Source organism: Geospiza fortis, unplaced genomic scaffold (genome assembly GCF_000277835.1).
Source record: "Geospiza fortis unplaced genomic scaffold, GeoFor_1.0 scaffold687, whole genome shotgun sequence".
Classification (NCBI taxonomy): Eukaryota; Metazoa; Chordata; class Aves; order Passeriformes; family Thraupidae; genus Geospiza; species Geospiza fortis.
The window spans coordinates 206419-221326 of NW_005054647.1; the positions used below are offsets into that span (position 1 = coordinate 206419).

The window sequence follows — 14908 nt, forward strand, 5'->3', positions numbered from 1 at the left end:
ACGAACCAGGCACAAAGCCACTCCATTTGCACAATTCCAATACTCACTGATCCTTATCCATCAAGAATTATGTCATATTTGGCCTTATCTCACCAGCCAGAAGAACTTCCTTAGCACTTACCTTCCTAAGTACAAGGGCAGGCTCGCTCAGGTTTTGTTTTTTCCCCCACAGTCGGGATGCTGTGCTCCAGCTGCAGGAAAACCACAGTGACTCCCTTGCACGGGGTGTTTCCAGCTCACCATTCCCAAAGCTTTACTACAACACACAGCAATGTGGTTTTCCCCCAGCCACAGCCACAAGCAGCTGTCACACAGACGCTGCACATCACCCATCACTGGACATCAGCACCTGGCAGCACCAGAACCATTTTCTCTCTGCTGCTGTCCTGAGGAAGCCATCCTGCACCTCTGGCTCCTCTAACTAGAGCAACATACAGTCATTAAAAAAAAAAAGAAAATAAAAGTTTTTCCCCAAGTTGAGTATACACAATAGTCACTCCTTTCAACCCAAACCATTCTGTGATGTGATTCTTGATCCTAAAGCACCAATGTTTTTGGGTATCTTTTCTAGAGACCCATGTGCCCTGGGATGCTCTGAGCAGCTGAGCTGCAGAGACCCCAAAAACCTTCCTGTGACTGCTGAAGTGGCACTGGGACCCCCGCAGAAGTCTCAAGGAAACTCCCAGCAGTCCCTACAAAAAGCACCACAGTCCCACAAACCCAGCAGTGCAGGGAGGAGAGCCAAGGGAAACAGCCCCACTGATCCTGCCTCGTGCCACGCTCTGCTGTGACCCTCCACACAAGTAAATATTTGCTGCTCTATTTTAATATGGGCTTTTTATTTCAATAATAGCTCCCCATGATTTGCATTAGGATTACAGTGCTATTTTTGTGGCTATTAATCTGCACCAATGTATTCTTTCTGCTGCCTTTATTCCACTCTTCCACTGCCCAGCAGGAGGGTATTGCTGCACATACCTGCTGAAAACACACCATTTCAAATCCCATTTTCCCCGTTTTTATGCCACTTCTGAGCTCTTTGTTTCCAGGACTGGATATTTGACTCCAAATTAAGCTTTCTGTTACAGCATTATTCCTTGTTATTACTAAATGTGCCCACAAACCAGAGGCAGCACTGTGAAGTGTTCTGTGTGATACATAACGAGGGGTTGGAATGAACAGGATCACTGCACACTGCTTTTTCTGCTTTATGAAGCATCTGCAACATCTTTCAAGTCACGGTGTGTCGGCATTAACATCTTTAGAAAAATACAACTGCCTCATTTTGTTTTGAAAGTCATTTGAGGCATAATTCAGAAGGCACAGTAATGAGGCAGACTTAGGACTGTAATATCCAAGATCATGAAAATACCAAAGGAAGTGAAGACAACACTGGTACAATCCATGATTTACTGAGTTCAACCTGGAACATTATCTCTGCTCCCCCTTCCTTTGGATGGAGACAGTCAGAAACACAAGCAATTTGCAAGTAATTTCTCTGTTCTTCCAGCCAGGGTGTTAAAAAGGATGTTACTGGGATGGGAAAACCTGTGATTAACAGGAAAGGGCAAAAAACTTGGAACTTGAGCGGAGAACGTTTGGGTCAGTTTGCCAACACCACTGAGAGCAGCAGGGTGAGCTACAGGCCCTGCCCACCCAGACCTCCTCTCCCACAGGAGCTCTGCAGCCTGGCTGCAGAAAGCAAAACCTGCACCTCCAGGGGGTCCCAGCCCAGAGCTGAGCCCCCAAACCACAGCACCTCCTGCCAAGAGACAGCAACAAGTCATCCCAACAGGATGGACTGACACCTTGGCTGTGGCAGAACGGGTTACCAACAGGAATGAACACCTGCAGAGGTTTCCCAGCACTGCCACAAAGGATTTCACCTGACCCAGCCTCTCTCTGGCAGCACTGGCGCTGCCCACAGTCCCTCCCAGCACCTTTTCTGAGCTGTTCTTTCACCACTCTGTTCACACTCCCCACGTGCTCTGCAGCGATTTATTCCTGGGTGTTCCTGGCTGTTGTCACCCTGTCACCCCCAGGACCAAAATCTCCTCTGGATTTCAACCCCAAGTTTTTCCCCTACAGGCCAGTGCAGCTGTAACCCATCTTTCCTCCTGGAAGGAAGGATGCTCTCCACTCTTCCCCAGATGATCCAGCACCACAAGGCTGGAAGGACTCAAAGCAGTGTGCTCGTACTAATGTTCTCCTTTGTGTCTGCATTTTGTTGTTTTAGTACTACATGTTGGAGAGACACGACACTTGGGGTTTGGAATTTAATTAGTGCCTGTGACTCACTCTGCCACCCAATTCCACAATCCTCTGCTTACAGTAGGGTATGTACATGCCATTTTATAGCCATATAAGTGAAGGTTACTCACCCCCAAGCTGCAGGCACAGAAACACACAGTCTGTCCCAAGGCACAGGCTTGCATCACCTCTCAGGAGTACACGGACAAAACCAGTGTTTGCTCCCCATAACCCAGGCTAAAAAAGCAGGATTTTCTGCACCTGGGGTAACTGTGTCAACAGTCAGCACGCTGAAGCACAAAGCACTGACAGGGTGTGTCAGCCACGGGGGTCAGGGGTACCTGCACAACCGTCTGAAGGAGGCACTGGGGACAGAGGTGACACTCAGGACACACCACACACACAACAGCAGCAGCAGGCTCTGCTCCAAGAGGGCCTGAACGTGGATCTCCTGGTCTTACCTCACCCAAATGTCTGTAAACAGTGCATGTGTTTGTGTACATGTGTGTTACAAACCAGAGCCCAGCTCTGAACGAGAACAAAACAAATCCTCATGTCCTGCCCAGCTGAGAAGAGCAGATAATAACACTAAATTAAACAGGGCCTCTCTCAGCCCAGATTTTCTACCTCAAAGGAAATAACAAGCTTTACTTAGTTGGTTTTTGTTGTATTAAGTCCCTTGACTTATTTAAGCATAACAGTGCCAAGGTGAAGGGACTGCTTCAGGCCTGTCCCAGCATCTCCCAGAGCAGAATTTCAAGGAGCTCTCAGTGCCTGACCTCACCATACTCACCTGAGCAGGGAGTTAAACACACTAAAACCAAACAAAAATCTGGGTGGTTCACTGAGCTTTCAGCTGTGGCTTCATCTGCTCCTTTGGGCTGTTTCCATGCCCCTAAACAGCACTTTAAAAGGTTTCATCCTGGAGTGGAGATAGAACTGCTCTGGGAAACTTATCAAATCAGATCTTGAAACATCAACCGCCAATTAAATAGTCTGAACATTTATGTTTTATCTTGAGGGCAAAAACGAAAGGGCACACCACTAACTCCAGCTGAAAGAGCTTTGTCTGTGTAAGGAGCAATGGTCACAGTAACTCAAATTTCAGCCCTGTTCTGACCATTTTAATTGGCTGTAGGAGGCAATCAGAGCTCCAGAACTGCAGGGAAAATAGATAGCACCCAGATAAAGCAGAGAAGACATCTAGTATTTCATGACAGGAAACCTGAAACGTGCACAGTATCAGGAGAATCAGCTGAATCCTGCATCTCCCCAGATGGAAAATTAGCTAAAAAGGTATTTTTGCAACAAGATCAGGAATTTAATAGTGAACATACTCTAAAGAAGATTGTAACAGTTACAACTGTAAAAAGTTGAGCTTTTTTACAGTTGAACTGTAAAAAGGAGAGCTCAGAGCTAAAGTGAACAGACAGGACATGCAGCTATTTTGTGTTTCTAGTGGAAGAAACACAAAGGACACAGATACAGGTTGTGTGTCAAGCCAGCCAAGGACAGAATCTTCCTGGCATAGGACAAATTCTTGAAGAATATTCAAGCTTTGCTGGGCAAATCCCCAGCTCCCCTTCCCTCCCTGCAGAGCAATGTGCTCAGCCTGTTTTCTCCTAGCAAATGCTGGGGCTTCCCAGCCTTCATCCTGCTGCCAGAGCAAAGGAGAGCTGGGAAACTGAGGTGGATTCTTGCTCACCCAGTCCACACTCACAAAAGCAGCAGCTCTGACAGGGCAGGCAACAACTCACTGCTTCATAGTGCATGAAGAGAAATACATGTCAGCCCCACAGCTCCCAGAGTTGGGCACTGTCCTTCCAATAATCGCCATTTCAAGCAGCCAGAAATTCTCCACACAGCTCACATTCGAGCTGGGAAGAATCTGACCCGCACAAAGTCCATCTGCACAGAAGCAGCAAGCAGAGGAGGCTCAGGCTGGCCTGCAGAAATCCCTGAGCCAGCCTCAGGCTGCGTGAGCTCTCCAGGCACGGAAAGCCCAGCACCGGCCCACACAAAATGCAACTGGGACTCAGTGGGAGGCGGCAAGAAAAAGGGAAAAAAACTAAAGAACCAGCTTCAAAGATACCTCCAGAGTCCATCAGACAGCACCCATCATCAGGGCAAAGGTCTGCTCCCAAGAGAGCAGAACAGCCCAGGCAAAGCCCTGCTGATCACAAACCCTTCTCACTCCAGCCCCAGAAAGCTGCAGCTCTTCCAGCTCCAGCACTGCTTAAGCTTTAGGCTTTAAATACCACCAGGAAAACTTTAACAGAACATCCAGCACATCTGAGCAAAGGACTTCTCCCCAGGTGAAACAAAGGCTTAAGCTCACACAGAGTTTGTGGGTCAGACTCTCAGCCAGGGGAAAGCAGGGCCACAGTCAGCCCCACACAGCTTTACCATAGCTGAGAATCCTAATGTGATTATCCAATATTACCAACATAATTATAGGGCCCTTGCTTAATGTCACTGCTGCAATATCTAGGCCACGACAGGACAGATTTAGATTTAGAAGCTCCACCCTCTCCTTTTAAACAGGCAGGACGTCACCATGGTTAATGTTGGTGTGGCAGCCCCAGCCAGGAGTGCCTGAACTGTGCAAAATAACACAGCCAGGAACCCCACACAACACCAGCACAGCCTCTGCCTCTCCTGATTTTAGGAGAGCAAGACTGGTTGTCTAGGGATTGTGCCAGTTTTGGGAGTGAACATTCAGTCTATCAGCTGTGATGCTCACAACAACAAACAGACACAAAATAATTGTATAGTTTACAGGCATTTCACTGCATGGACAGCATGGGAAAAGCATAACTGCCTCTTGTCACTTCTCTGGGGCTGCTTTAAAACCATCCAGCTTCATTTCTTTGCATGTTTCAGGACCCCAACTCATTACAGACCTCACTCCCCACACAATCCTCCTGCAACTCCCAGCCAGGCCCATGGAGAAGGACAAACAGGAAGCTGTAAATCACAACACAGCAGAGAAAGGAGGGGAAGGAAATTAATCTTTGCCATGCAGCAGCATTTTAGAAGCCTAAAATAATCACTGGGCAAGATCCAGGCTGTGCATTAAAGCCACACTCTTGTCAGAAGCTCCAGTCCAAGGGCAGCAGGAGCTGGGCACTCGAGAGCAGCCCAGACACCCCAAGTCAGGGGCACTAAAGTCTCCCAGTATTTGCAGTATTTGTGACAGCAATTTCATAACAAACAGCAGCTCACTGGAGGCTTTGGCTGCCACAGCAGGAAGCACGTTTAGGTGTTCACGTGGGTGGATTTGCTGGGCATGTGCTCTGCTGCACAGCCCTGTGCATCCACTCCATTCCTCCCTGACAGGCAGACTTGCCAAACCAAAGCTGATAGAACAGGGTTTTATTACTATGCAGCAAGACACGCCGTCTCCAAATAGATTACTTGGCAAGGCAGACTCAGTCCCTCTCTATTGTAACAATTTTAGTCCCTGAACTTCCACTGTAAGCCCGAAAAAAAATAAAAATTAATGGGTCATGAATAACTCACGGCTTAAAAAAATTTAAAAGAATCATTTGTTTAGTTATCAGTCAGCCCTTTAAAAAGCACATTTCAGCTGCTATTATTCCCAGCAGCTGCTAATAGCATCTGAGCCCTTGTTCATCTCCAAGTGAAATTAGCACTGGCATCAACATGCTGTGGAGCATGACGGGCTGAGTGAACACGGCTGGAACTGCAACGCCAGCAAGAAGCTGCAGCAACTGCAGGCAGCTCAGGAGCTTCCCTGGAAAGGCAAGGAAGCCGTGAATCACATCAGGAGAGCAGAGAAAAAAGCACAACTAGTCAAGCAGACAGCAGGCTGTAGCTGGAGGTGAAGAGGAGGGAGAAAGCAGGATGAAGGCCAGGGCTGGGACTAACTGGGCTGGCTTGCAAGGGCCAGGCAGAGCAGGCTGTGGAGAAGTGTCATGGAAACAGCACACTCCATTTGGGAAGCAATTATGCAAGGATCCTAAGACAGCTCACAGCAACAGACAAGTCAGGCATTCAGGAATTCTGGTTCCAGCATTTGGGAATTCTGATTCCTTGGGCAGCACCCGGACATGCTCCTGAGCACGGCAGCACAAGCACAACTCCACACGTTCCAGGAAGAGCCCGAGCTCACAGCCAACAGGACCCTGCCAGAGCTCCACAGCAGTGCATGGAGGCTTCTCTCCAACCAGCTTCCTCTCCTCAGCCCCAGGAATCCATGGCTCACCTTTCCAGGAATGGCAGATAATACAGGTGACCTGTGTAACTACAGCTTACAGGCAGCCCTGGGCCAGAGTGCCACCCCCCTGAGTAACAGGAAAACACAACTTAAGGACACATCCCATCCCTCTGCAGGGCAGACGCTGATCCACCCCTGAAGACAGCAATGAACTTTTCAACTCCTGAGTACATGCCAGGCATGGAGAGAGGTATCCACCATCCCAGCAGGCACCCCCAGGCACAGCCAGGAGCACAAAGGATCCATCATTCAGCATTTAATGGGAAAAAATATCAGCTCTACATGAAACAGGGTTTGAGTTTTCCACACATGCACAGGTGAAGAGGAGAGGGATGAACTATTTGTCTGTTCATTTGTCAGGTGTCTAGGAACAGGAAACAGCTGCTGGGGTCCAGAACCAGCAGTCTTGTGACTGTTACTCACCAAGCCTGTAACCACTGGGGATTGAATTCATCAGTTCAAATGAACTTAAGTCATTGCTTTACTTATTTATATCCCAACTTAAATAATAAATATATCACTAAACGCATCAGTTGCAGAAAAACTTTCAAAGGTACAGTGTAAGGCCTTGTTAAGTTTAAAACAGCAGCAAAAGGTAGAAAACAACCACCTGTCCCACTTCAAAACCAGCATCATTTTAATTTTTAAACAAGTCCAATACATTTAATCCTGTCTCATGTGCTGCTGAAAGCTGGGTGAGCAAGGCTGAGTCTGTGTGTTTCTGTGCTCTCTGAATAACAGCAGATCTCCAGAAGATCCTGTGTGTCAGCGCTCACACCATGATGAGCTGTACCAACCATCACAGCTGCCTGTTCCTCACACCCTCTCTCTGAACAGGCAGAGAGGCAGCAGCACATCAGTGTGCTCTGGTACCAAGGGAAGGGCCAGGAATCCCCAGGAGCAGGGCCAGGCTTTGTTCTGTATTTGCATTATGTGACACAGGGCCCTGGCCCATGATAAAAGTTCCTGGGTACTATGGTGACATGAATATTAATGACTCTGTGATTAAAACACCAGGCAAGGAGTTATATTTGCATTTAATACAAGACTGTCCCTGCTCTGCTACACAGCCCTTATCAAATGGCTTCATCTTCACGGGCTTCAGCTTCTCATTTGTGAAATAATTTGATAAGGCTCCCTGGCACCATCTGTTTGTGTCTGCTCTGCAGAGAGGGGACAGGCACAGAGGCACAGGCTGTGGCACACCTCACACCCAGAGCCTTTGTGTTCTGCAGAACAGCTCAGCACTTCAAACTGCAACTGGTAATGCAGCACAGAAACAGCAGGGCAAACTCACGTTCACATATCCAAGTACATCTGCTGACTCAAAAGCAACAGGTAAAGGCTGAAAGAAAGGCTCTGACATTCAGCAGGTTTGTTCTTCCCAGAAATTCGTGCCCAAGGATGACAGGACAGTGTGACCTGCCTGTCCTGCCCTCTCTCCCACACTGTCCCTCCTCCAGCCCTTGCCACCCCACATCAGGGCCCTGCGATGCATTTATCCATTTCCTTACAAACACAGCCAATAAAAGCCACAAACACAGGAACCAGCAGGATCTCATCAGCTGGGTGAAAAGGCAAGTGTGGCAGCACTGAGTCCCTGCACACACACAGGTGCTGTCACAGTTCCTTCCAACTCCAGAGAGTGTTTTCTTTAACAATCTCAGGGTATTGCTCATGCCACCAGCCACCTGCATACCCCTGGTGCTACACACTTCTTCCACAGGTCATGAAGAGTCATTAGAGCAGAGCCCTGGGCCAGCAGCAGCCACAAATAACCTTCCTGTGGCCATAGGGGAGCATTTCCCATGGATCCAGCTCCCTCCTCACAAGCAGCAGCTCAGTGCCCGACAGGTCTTTATGGCCCAAGTCAGAAGCCAATAATCCTTCAGAGGGTCACAACAGGTAACTGAAGTAACGCTGAATTAGCAGGCAGGTCATGCAGAGAAGGCACAGAAGGCCAAGGTCTCCATTTCTGTGCTTCTCACATCAGCACTGATTTCTTGTGCTGCTTTTAAGAATTTCAAACCGCTTTGGAAGTCCACATTTTGCATCCCTCTCATGGACATCTGAATAGCCCCCCTACAGAACCTGGGATAGTGAAGTCACAAAAACATGTATAACACACCAACCCAAGGGCTCCTCCTGCTTGCTCTGGTGCCCTGGAGAGAGACTGATGCTCAGTGACAGCCACAGGAACTAGGCACATCATGTCCTCATGGAGCATTCTGCACATCTTTGAGACAAGCCTGAGTTTATTCCACTGCTGCCATTTGTGCAGCAAAAGCACACATCAGCCCTGCAAGCATCATTTTGCTTGCCGAAGGAGAGACAACCTGATATCTGAACAACAGCTGTGCAATTAGGGAGCCTCAGAAGATCTTGCATTTTGCTCTCACACCCTCGAGAACAGCTTGTCAGATTGCTCTAAGTTCACACAGGCGCATTTTGGGGCCCCCTACCACACGCCTATGGGAAGGGAAACTGGTGTGTGACTAACATGAATGGAAATCAGCTCTACCTGCCCTCATCACAGCACCAGGCAGCTTCCAGCTCAGCTGTGAGGGGATGCACACGCAAATCCCTGCTCAGGGAACTCAGCTGCTGATGGCTTTTTTTATTTTTAATCTATGAGATCACCCGTCACTGGTACGTAATTTCTTTCTGCAAAATCATGAAGCAAACCAGATGCTATGAGCATCTTGTTCCAAAAATGTCTTTAATGCAATCCTGCAACACATGGCCCGGGGTCCTGGCGTCAGCAGGGGTTCTGCCACAGAGCAAGTGTGAATTTTCACCCAAATCACACGTGTGCCAAGAGCTTCACTGAAATCACAGCGAGGCAGCACTTGAGAGGAAACACAGACTGCAATTAGAGCACCCAATCTGGAAGGCCAGAGATCAATTCCTGACTTGGCCACACATGCTCTGCAGTGCTTCACCTCCCTATCGGAGTTCCCAGAAGCCCTAAAAGAGGTGGAAGGACACATCCACAGGCTGTGCCAGGGCTCAGATACTCTGGGTAGTGAGAGCTCCTGGCATTAGAGGAGCTGCAGCAGCTCCCCTCTGTTTCACTCTGCTGCATCACACTGAGGGCAGCTAACAATAACCTTCATTTCATTTAGTGGCAATTCCTGGACCTCCTACAAAAGGAGAAAGTTTCCATAATGACAAAAAGCCACAAATGAGAATTACCTTGCAGTGTCTCACTTAAGCCTTTCCAAATCTTTTCCTTGTGCTTGTAAATCACTGTCAGTATTGTTCCTACTCTCAAGAAGTACAGCAGCCAGTATCTGATCCAAGGAGGTTTGTTTCCAGCATGATACCACCACAAGGACATCCTGTGCTTCCCCCATCCAAGGAAGGCAGCACCCCTTCCTGGGAAACTTACTCAGTTACCTCTCGTTATCAGAAGATAACTCCTCCATAAACCAATTTTGCTTATGGCATGTTCTCCTCAGACTTCCTGTCTCCTTCCACATGTAGAACACAAGTAAACACTTAGCACAAGAGAAGGCAAATTGGTTGTGACTTTCCAGAGAAGCAGCACCAGCCCTGCAGCTGGCACGCTGCCTTCCCAACGGGCACAGCCTCAGCCTGCCCAGAACATTTACCCTGAAATAAAGTCACCTTCAAGGGAAGCAGCTCCCAGCCCCAACACAAGTGTGCAGCACCCAGCCAGTGCTGACCCCTTATTAGCCATGATTAACGCAGGTGGGTGAGCTTGGAAGGCAAGAAGTGCTAAATCCAGAGCGGATTCCAGCTTGTCTTCAGCACATTTGTGACTTCCCACCTGCTCTCCTCAAGCTGCTGACAAGCTCCTGCACAAAGGGGAGAAGGCCCATGCCACAATAAAAACATCATGCACACGCAACCAAGGTTAGCAGCCTGTTCCTTTAAAACTACCGGAACACTTCTGTAAGACCCCAGCTGGAGTTAAACCATGTACTACCCCCAGCCAGAATCCCAAAACTAGGCTTTCTTATACTGACAGCTTCATTGCTGGAGTGCTGAAACAGAAACTCTCTTGGTTTCACATGGAAGTTCCTTCCTGCGATGGTGACTGGCTGGGCAGAGAATAAAAACTGCCTTTAAAACAGCTTTCAGCTGCCACAGCTGTTCCATAAGGAACCAGCCCCACAGGCACAAGCCAGACCCCTTCTGTGACAGGCTGCACAAAGCCCACAGGCCAGGCCAGGCCAGTCTTACACACTTAAATCCACTAACACCTGCTTTTCCTCCCTGATTACATCTCGGGACACAGCACATGCTGTCCCAGCAAAAGCTGTGCTGCTAAAAGCACCAAAACACTTGGGATACCTCAGCATTTAGCAAAGAACTCCCGTGGGATTCTTCACAAGTTCCCCTGGCTTCTACTCTCAGAAAAACAGACTGCAGGAACACGGAATCAAACATCCTACCTGGCAGAGCAGAGTGCAGAGTACATGTTCTGCCTCACAAGAAACAGGGAAAAAAATTAAAAAATAAAAATCACATGTCCCATTCCAAGAGGAGAAACAGTTTAATTCCTAATCCAAATGTCCCTGGTCAGGTGATTAGCAGCTGGCCCTTGGCTGAAGCTGGAAAGCAGTAACTCACAAAATACACTTCAAAGCAATGTCTTGAACCCAGCCACACTGGAAATAGGTTGAGGATCACATAAATCTGCAAAACGTTCCTCAGATGGGGTTTGCTTCAAAGTGGGATTATTTCAGAAGAAGCTCACGTGTGTTATGAGCTGCAGGGGAAGGAGGTGCCAAGGGAGAGCAGGGCAGGGGTCAGCAGAAACCCTCTGCACTCCGGCCAGCCCTGGGCAGCTGAGGGCACAGGCTGGGCACTCACAGCCTCTCCCAGCTGCTTCCCACATGCACAGCCCTGCAGGGCTGCTAAGGGAAGTCAGGATGGATCCCACAATGTCCTCCTTTTCAAAACAGAGGAAAAAATACAGCTGGCAAACGTAGGATGATTCTGTGACTTTGCACTGGTTTGTAATACCAACCATTAAATGCTTTCAGGTCAACACTAGCTACAGCACACAGGCATGTACCTGAAAAACTCCAGTGAGATATCCAACAATTATTAAACCCGAATCCCTTACTTACACACTTGAAGGGGAAAAGACCTTCAAAAAAGTACAACTCATTTTAAAAGTAACTTTTCACAGGCCTGCAGAAACTCAGCCTGTACTTTGTGCTAGAAGCAGAGCAAGACAAACAAAACCCTGCTCAAACACGTGCCCCATCAATGTTTACACACCTCGGGTCAGCTCAGCACTCTCTCACAACACTGTGAGTAGAGTCACACAAAACACAGAGGCCCTCAAAAATGGGACACTGGGGCAATCCCCAACCTGGTTTAGCTCACCCTGCCTTGTGGTACTTTGCCACACACACACAGCTCTCCCAAACTCCTCAGCAAATTCCTCATTTATGGCAGCATCCTTCTCGATGTTCCTGCTGCTTGGATCCCCATCAGAGGGACACCAACCTCCCCAGAGCTCCAGCATGGGGCTCTGGGGTGGGGTTCTGCTGTTTTGGTTTTTCCCCTACACACAGGCAGAAACAAAGAGCACTATCTGATTTGGTCCAACACTTTTTTATTTTCAGAAAGAAAACAGCAAGACAGCAGCCTGACTCAGCCCCACACTGCAAGAGCTCCTGGGCGTTCACTGCAGCTCTGTGAAACACCACTCACCCCAAAACCAGTCACAACACTCTGTGACTTTAAACCTGGGCCAGCAGCACTGCCCTCCCACCACAGATAATCCTTGTGCAAACTTTGGGGGGAATTGTTCAAGAGACTATTTGCGCTTTTATCTGGATTAGAGCAGGAGAGCTACAAGGACCCAAGTAGGAATCACCTATTGCAACATTCTGTTTGTAAAAAACCCACTGATTCACCATATCCTGACACCACAACCAACCCCTCAAATTCCTTCTGCATTATTCCCATCTCCTTCCTTCCAAAAGGAGGGGATGTTCCTCCCTGCCCAGGCAGGCAAGTATCCAGACAGAACTATTTTTCAGGGGTGGAAGAGTTAAACCACGCAGGTTTAACAGGAGGTATTTTGGGGGATCTACACCAGAGCCCAGAGGCACATGGAGCCATTTGGCATCTGGCACAGGCAGTGCTGCAGCCAGGGCACACTCCTCACCAGCAGGGTTGCTCAGCAGAATTCAGGGTGACCAGGCACAGCTCGGACAGGCAGAGCCAAATCCCAACACTTCCATTCCACAACTTCTGGTTCAACTCAAGTCTCCTCCACACCATTCTTCACTTCATTGGTTCTCTCTTTTAAGGCACTTTTACAGCTCATTTTTTTTCATGTTTCACAGGCTGCACCTAAACACAGCCCTCCCCACTCCCTCCTAAAGCAACGGGGATGAGAGGTCCTTCCTTCCCAGACAGGATACTCCTCCTACGAAGTGCTTCCCAGGGGACTTTTCCTTTTAGCAGAAATAGCCAGGAGTTGCCTCTTCAGCACTGCTGAAACACCGCTGCAGATACAGAGAGGTTTTCCAGCCGAGTTTCAGACGTCAGGAGTGCAGGGACTGGGCTGCCCACGAGCTCCCCAGGTCCCCAGCTGAGTCAGGGAGAAAAGGCTGTTTACCAGCACACCCAGAGCTGCAGCACTCCTGAGCCACACTGCTCCCCAGCACAAAAACCAACCAAACAACCTGCAAACCAACACACCGCCTTGCTCGTGCCCCTCGGAGGCTCCGCTCTGCACACACAAGGATTTCACACTGCCCACAGCAGAGTCTCACTGGGAGGAGATACCTGGGCAGCACCTTCCACCAGAAGAACTGCCTCTGCCTCACTGTTTCACAGTGCTCAGCCTGCATGTAAGGAACCCAGAGCTGCAGGCCACGCTCCATCCCACAGACAGGAACCAGGAGATGCAGGGAGAAGCCCCCAGAATGAGCAGCTCCCCCAGGACAGAGAGGCAGGGAAGGGAGGCTCTTCCCTCCCAGGCAATCTGTGCTCCCACCTCCACCTCTGCAGCAGCAGGAGAGCCCGGTGACACACGGCTTCTCTTCCCAGGGCAGAACCTGCCAGCACATTACTCATCAGCAAAAAAAGCCTCTGCCTTCCCATGTTACCAGGATGAGGCCATCCTGCATTAAAGGGAGACTGACAGCTTCTCAAGTTTAGCTCATGTAGGTCCTCAGCTTCCAGGGCCAAAAGGGCCTTGGAAATACCAGTCCAGGCAAACCCATATTGCAAATTTCAAGGGCAAAAAAAATCACTATAGTTGCTAGATAAAAGCTTGGTTACAGTGCTCCTCTCAGCAGAACACATCAGAAACCAAGTCTGAAAAACAGGCACAGACCTATTTTCTTGTACACCGTGGTGAACTCTTACAAATCTGAACACAGGCAGCGTACACAGAGTCCCTTTTCCATTTTAGGGCTCTTTCTGTAAAAGCCAACACAGGTCCTCCCACTCAGCTCTCTCCCAGCAGCTCTCCTCTCCCTCGCCATCAAAACAAAACAGTTTGGACTAAATCTGCCCAGGATGCTGCGCAGGAGGGACCAGGAGCAGGTCTAAAGAGGCCAACATCCCTCTGAAGGTCGAGGCTAAGGTTACCAGGCAGAGCCATTCAGGAGGCTCCTTACAGCCCCAACAAACGAAATGTAAAATGATAGTCCAGGCAGCAGAGCTGGTTACAATTAAACAAATGCCACCAGCAGCTTGCTGCACTGCAAGGCCTGCACCCGTCATGAGTTCTGTAACCCCTAGGATTCATTTTTAGGTCTCTAAATGTTTTATTTGGGGGGAAGGGGGGAAAGAAAAAAGGCAATTGGGATCACCACTTTGCCTTGCAGACATCCCACACACAGAGAAATCCCTCATGCCAGGTCACAGCCAGTCCTGCTCAGCCTACCTATGCGCATACACAGCTACAAGGAATTTACTCCAGTGTTTTAATCCTCTCTGCTTGAGGTGGGAAAGGAGGCAACAGCAGAAGAAAGTTTAAGAGCGAAGGACACTGCTTTCTTTATTTACAGCACCTTGTTCAGCACCAAAATATTTGACAATTTTGGTTTGGGTGTTTCTTTTGTTTTTTTTTAACTCCCAGTTTGGGAGAAGAGGGAAACAATTCTGAAAATCTCGCAATTTCTAAAGCATTAAAAAAACCACAACTAACTCTGCCAAATCCACACTGGATTTACAGATGGGAGGACCAAACACATCAGCTTACAGACACCACTGGACTGCAATTCTGCCAAGGACAATGAAATATTCAGGAATATGGGGGTCAAGGAGCAGGCTGGGTGCCTGGGACAGCCCAAGGCCTCCCTCCCAGCTTGGGGAGGAAAAGCAGCATCCATGGAGCGCTCGGAACGGCACCGGGACCTTACCTTCCGCCAGCACCTCGTCCACGGTGACCTGGTGCCGGCCGATGCTGAAGAC

The 14908-nt window shown here is 48.9% G+C and overlaps 1 protein-coding gene across 1 annotated transcript in view; it reads right to left on the bottom strand.

Moving 5' to 3' along the window:
• Positions 1-14908, bottom strand: part of AAK1 (AP2 associated kinase 1) — a gene marked incomplete at its 5' end in the record, with an annotated part of 64656 nt that extends 49748 nt beyond the window's left edge. Inside the window, one exon of the mRNA XM_031064878.1 lies at positions 14857-14908. Within this exon, the coding sequence (XP_030920738.1) occupies positions 14857-14908 (52 nt within the window). The remainder of the gene's footprint in view (positions 1-14856) is intronic.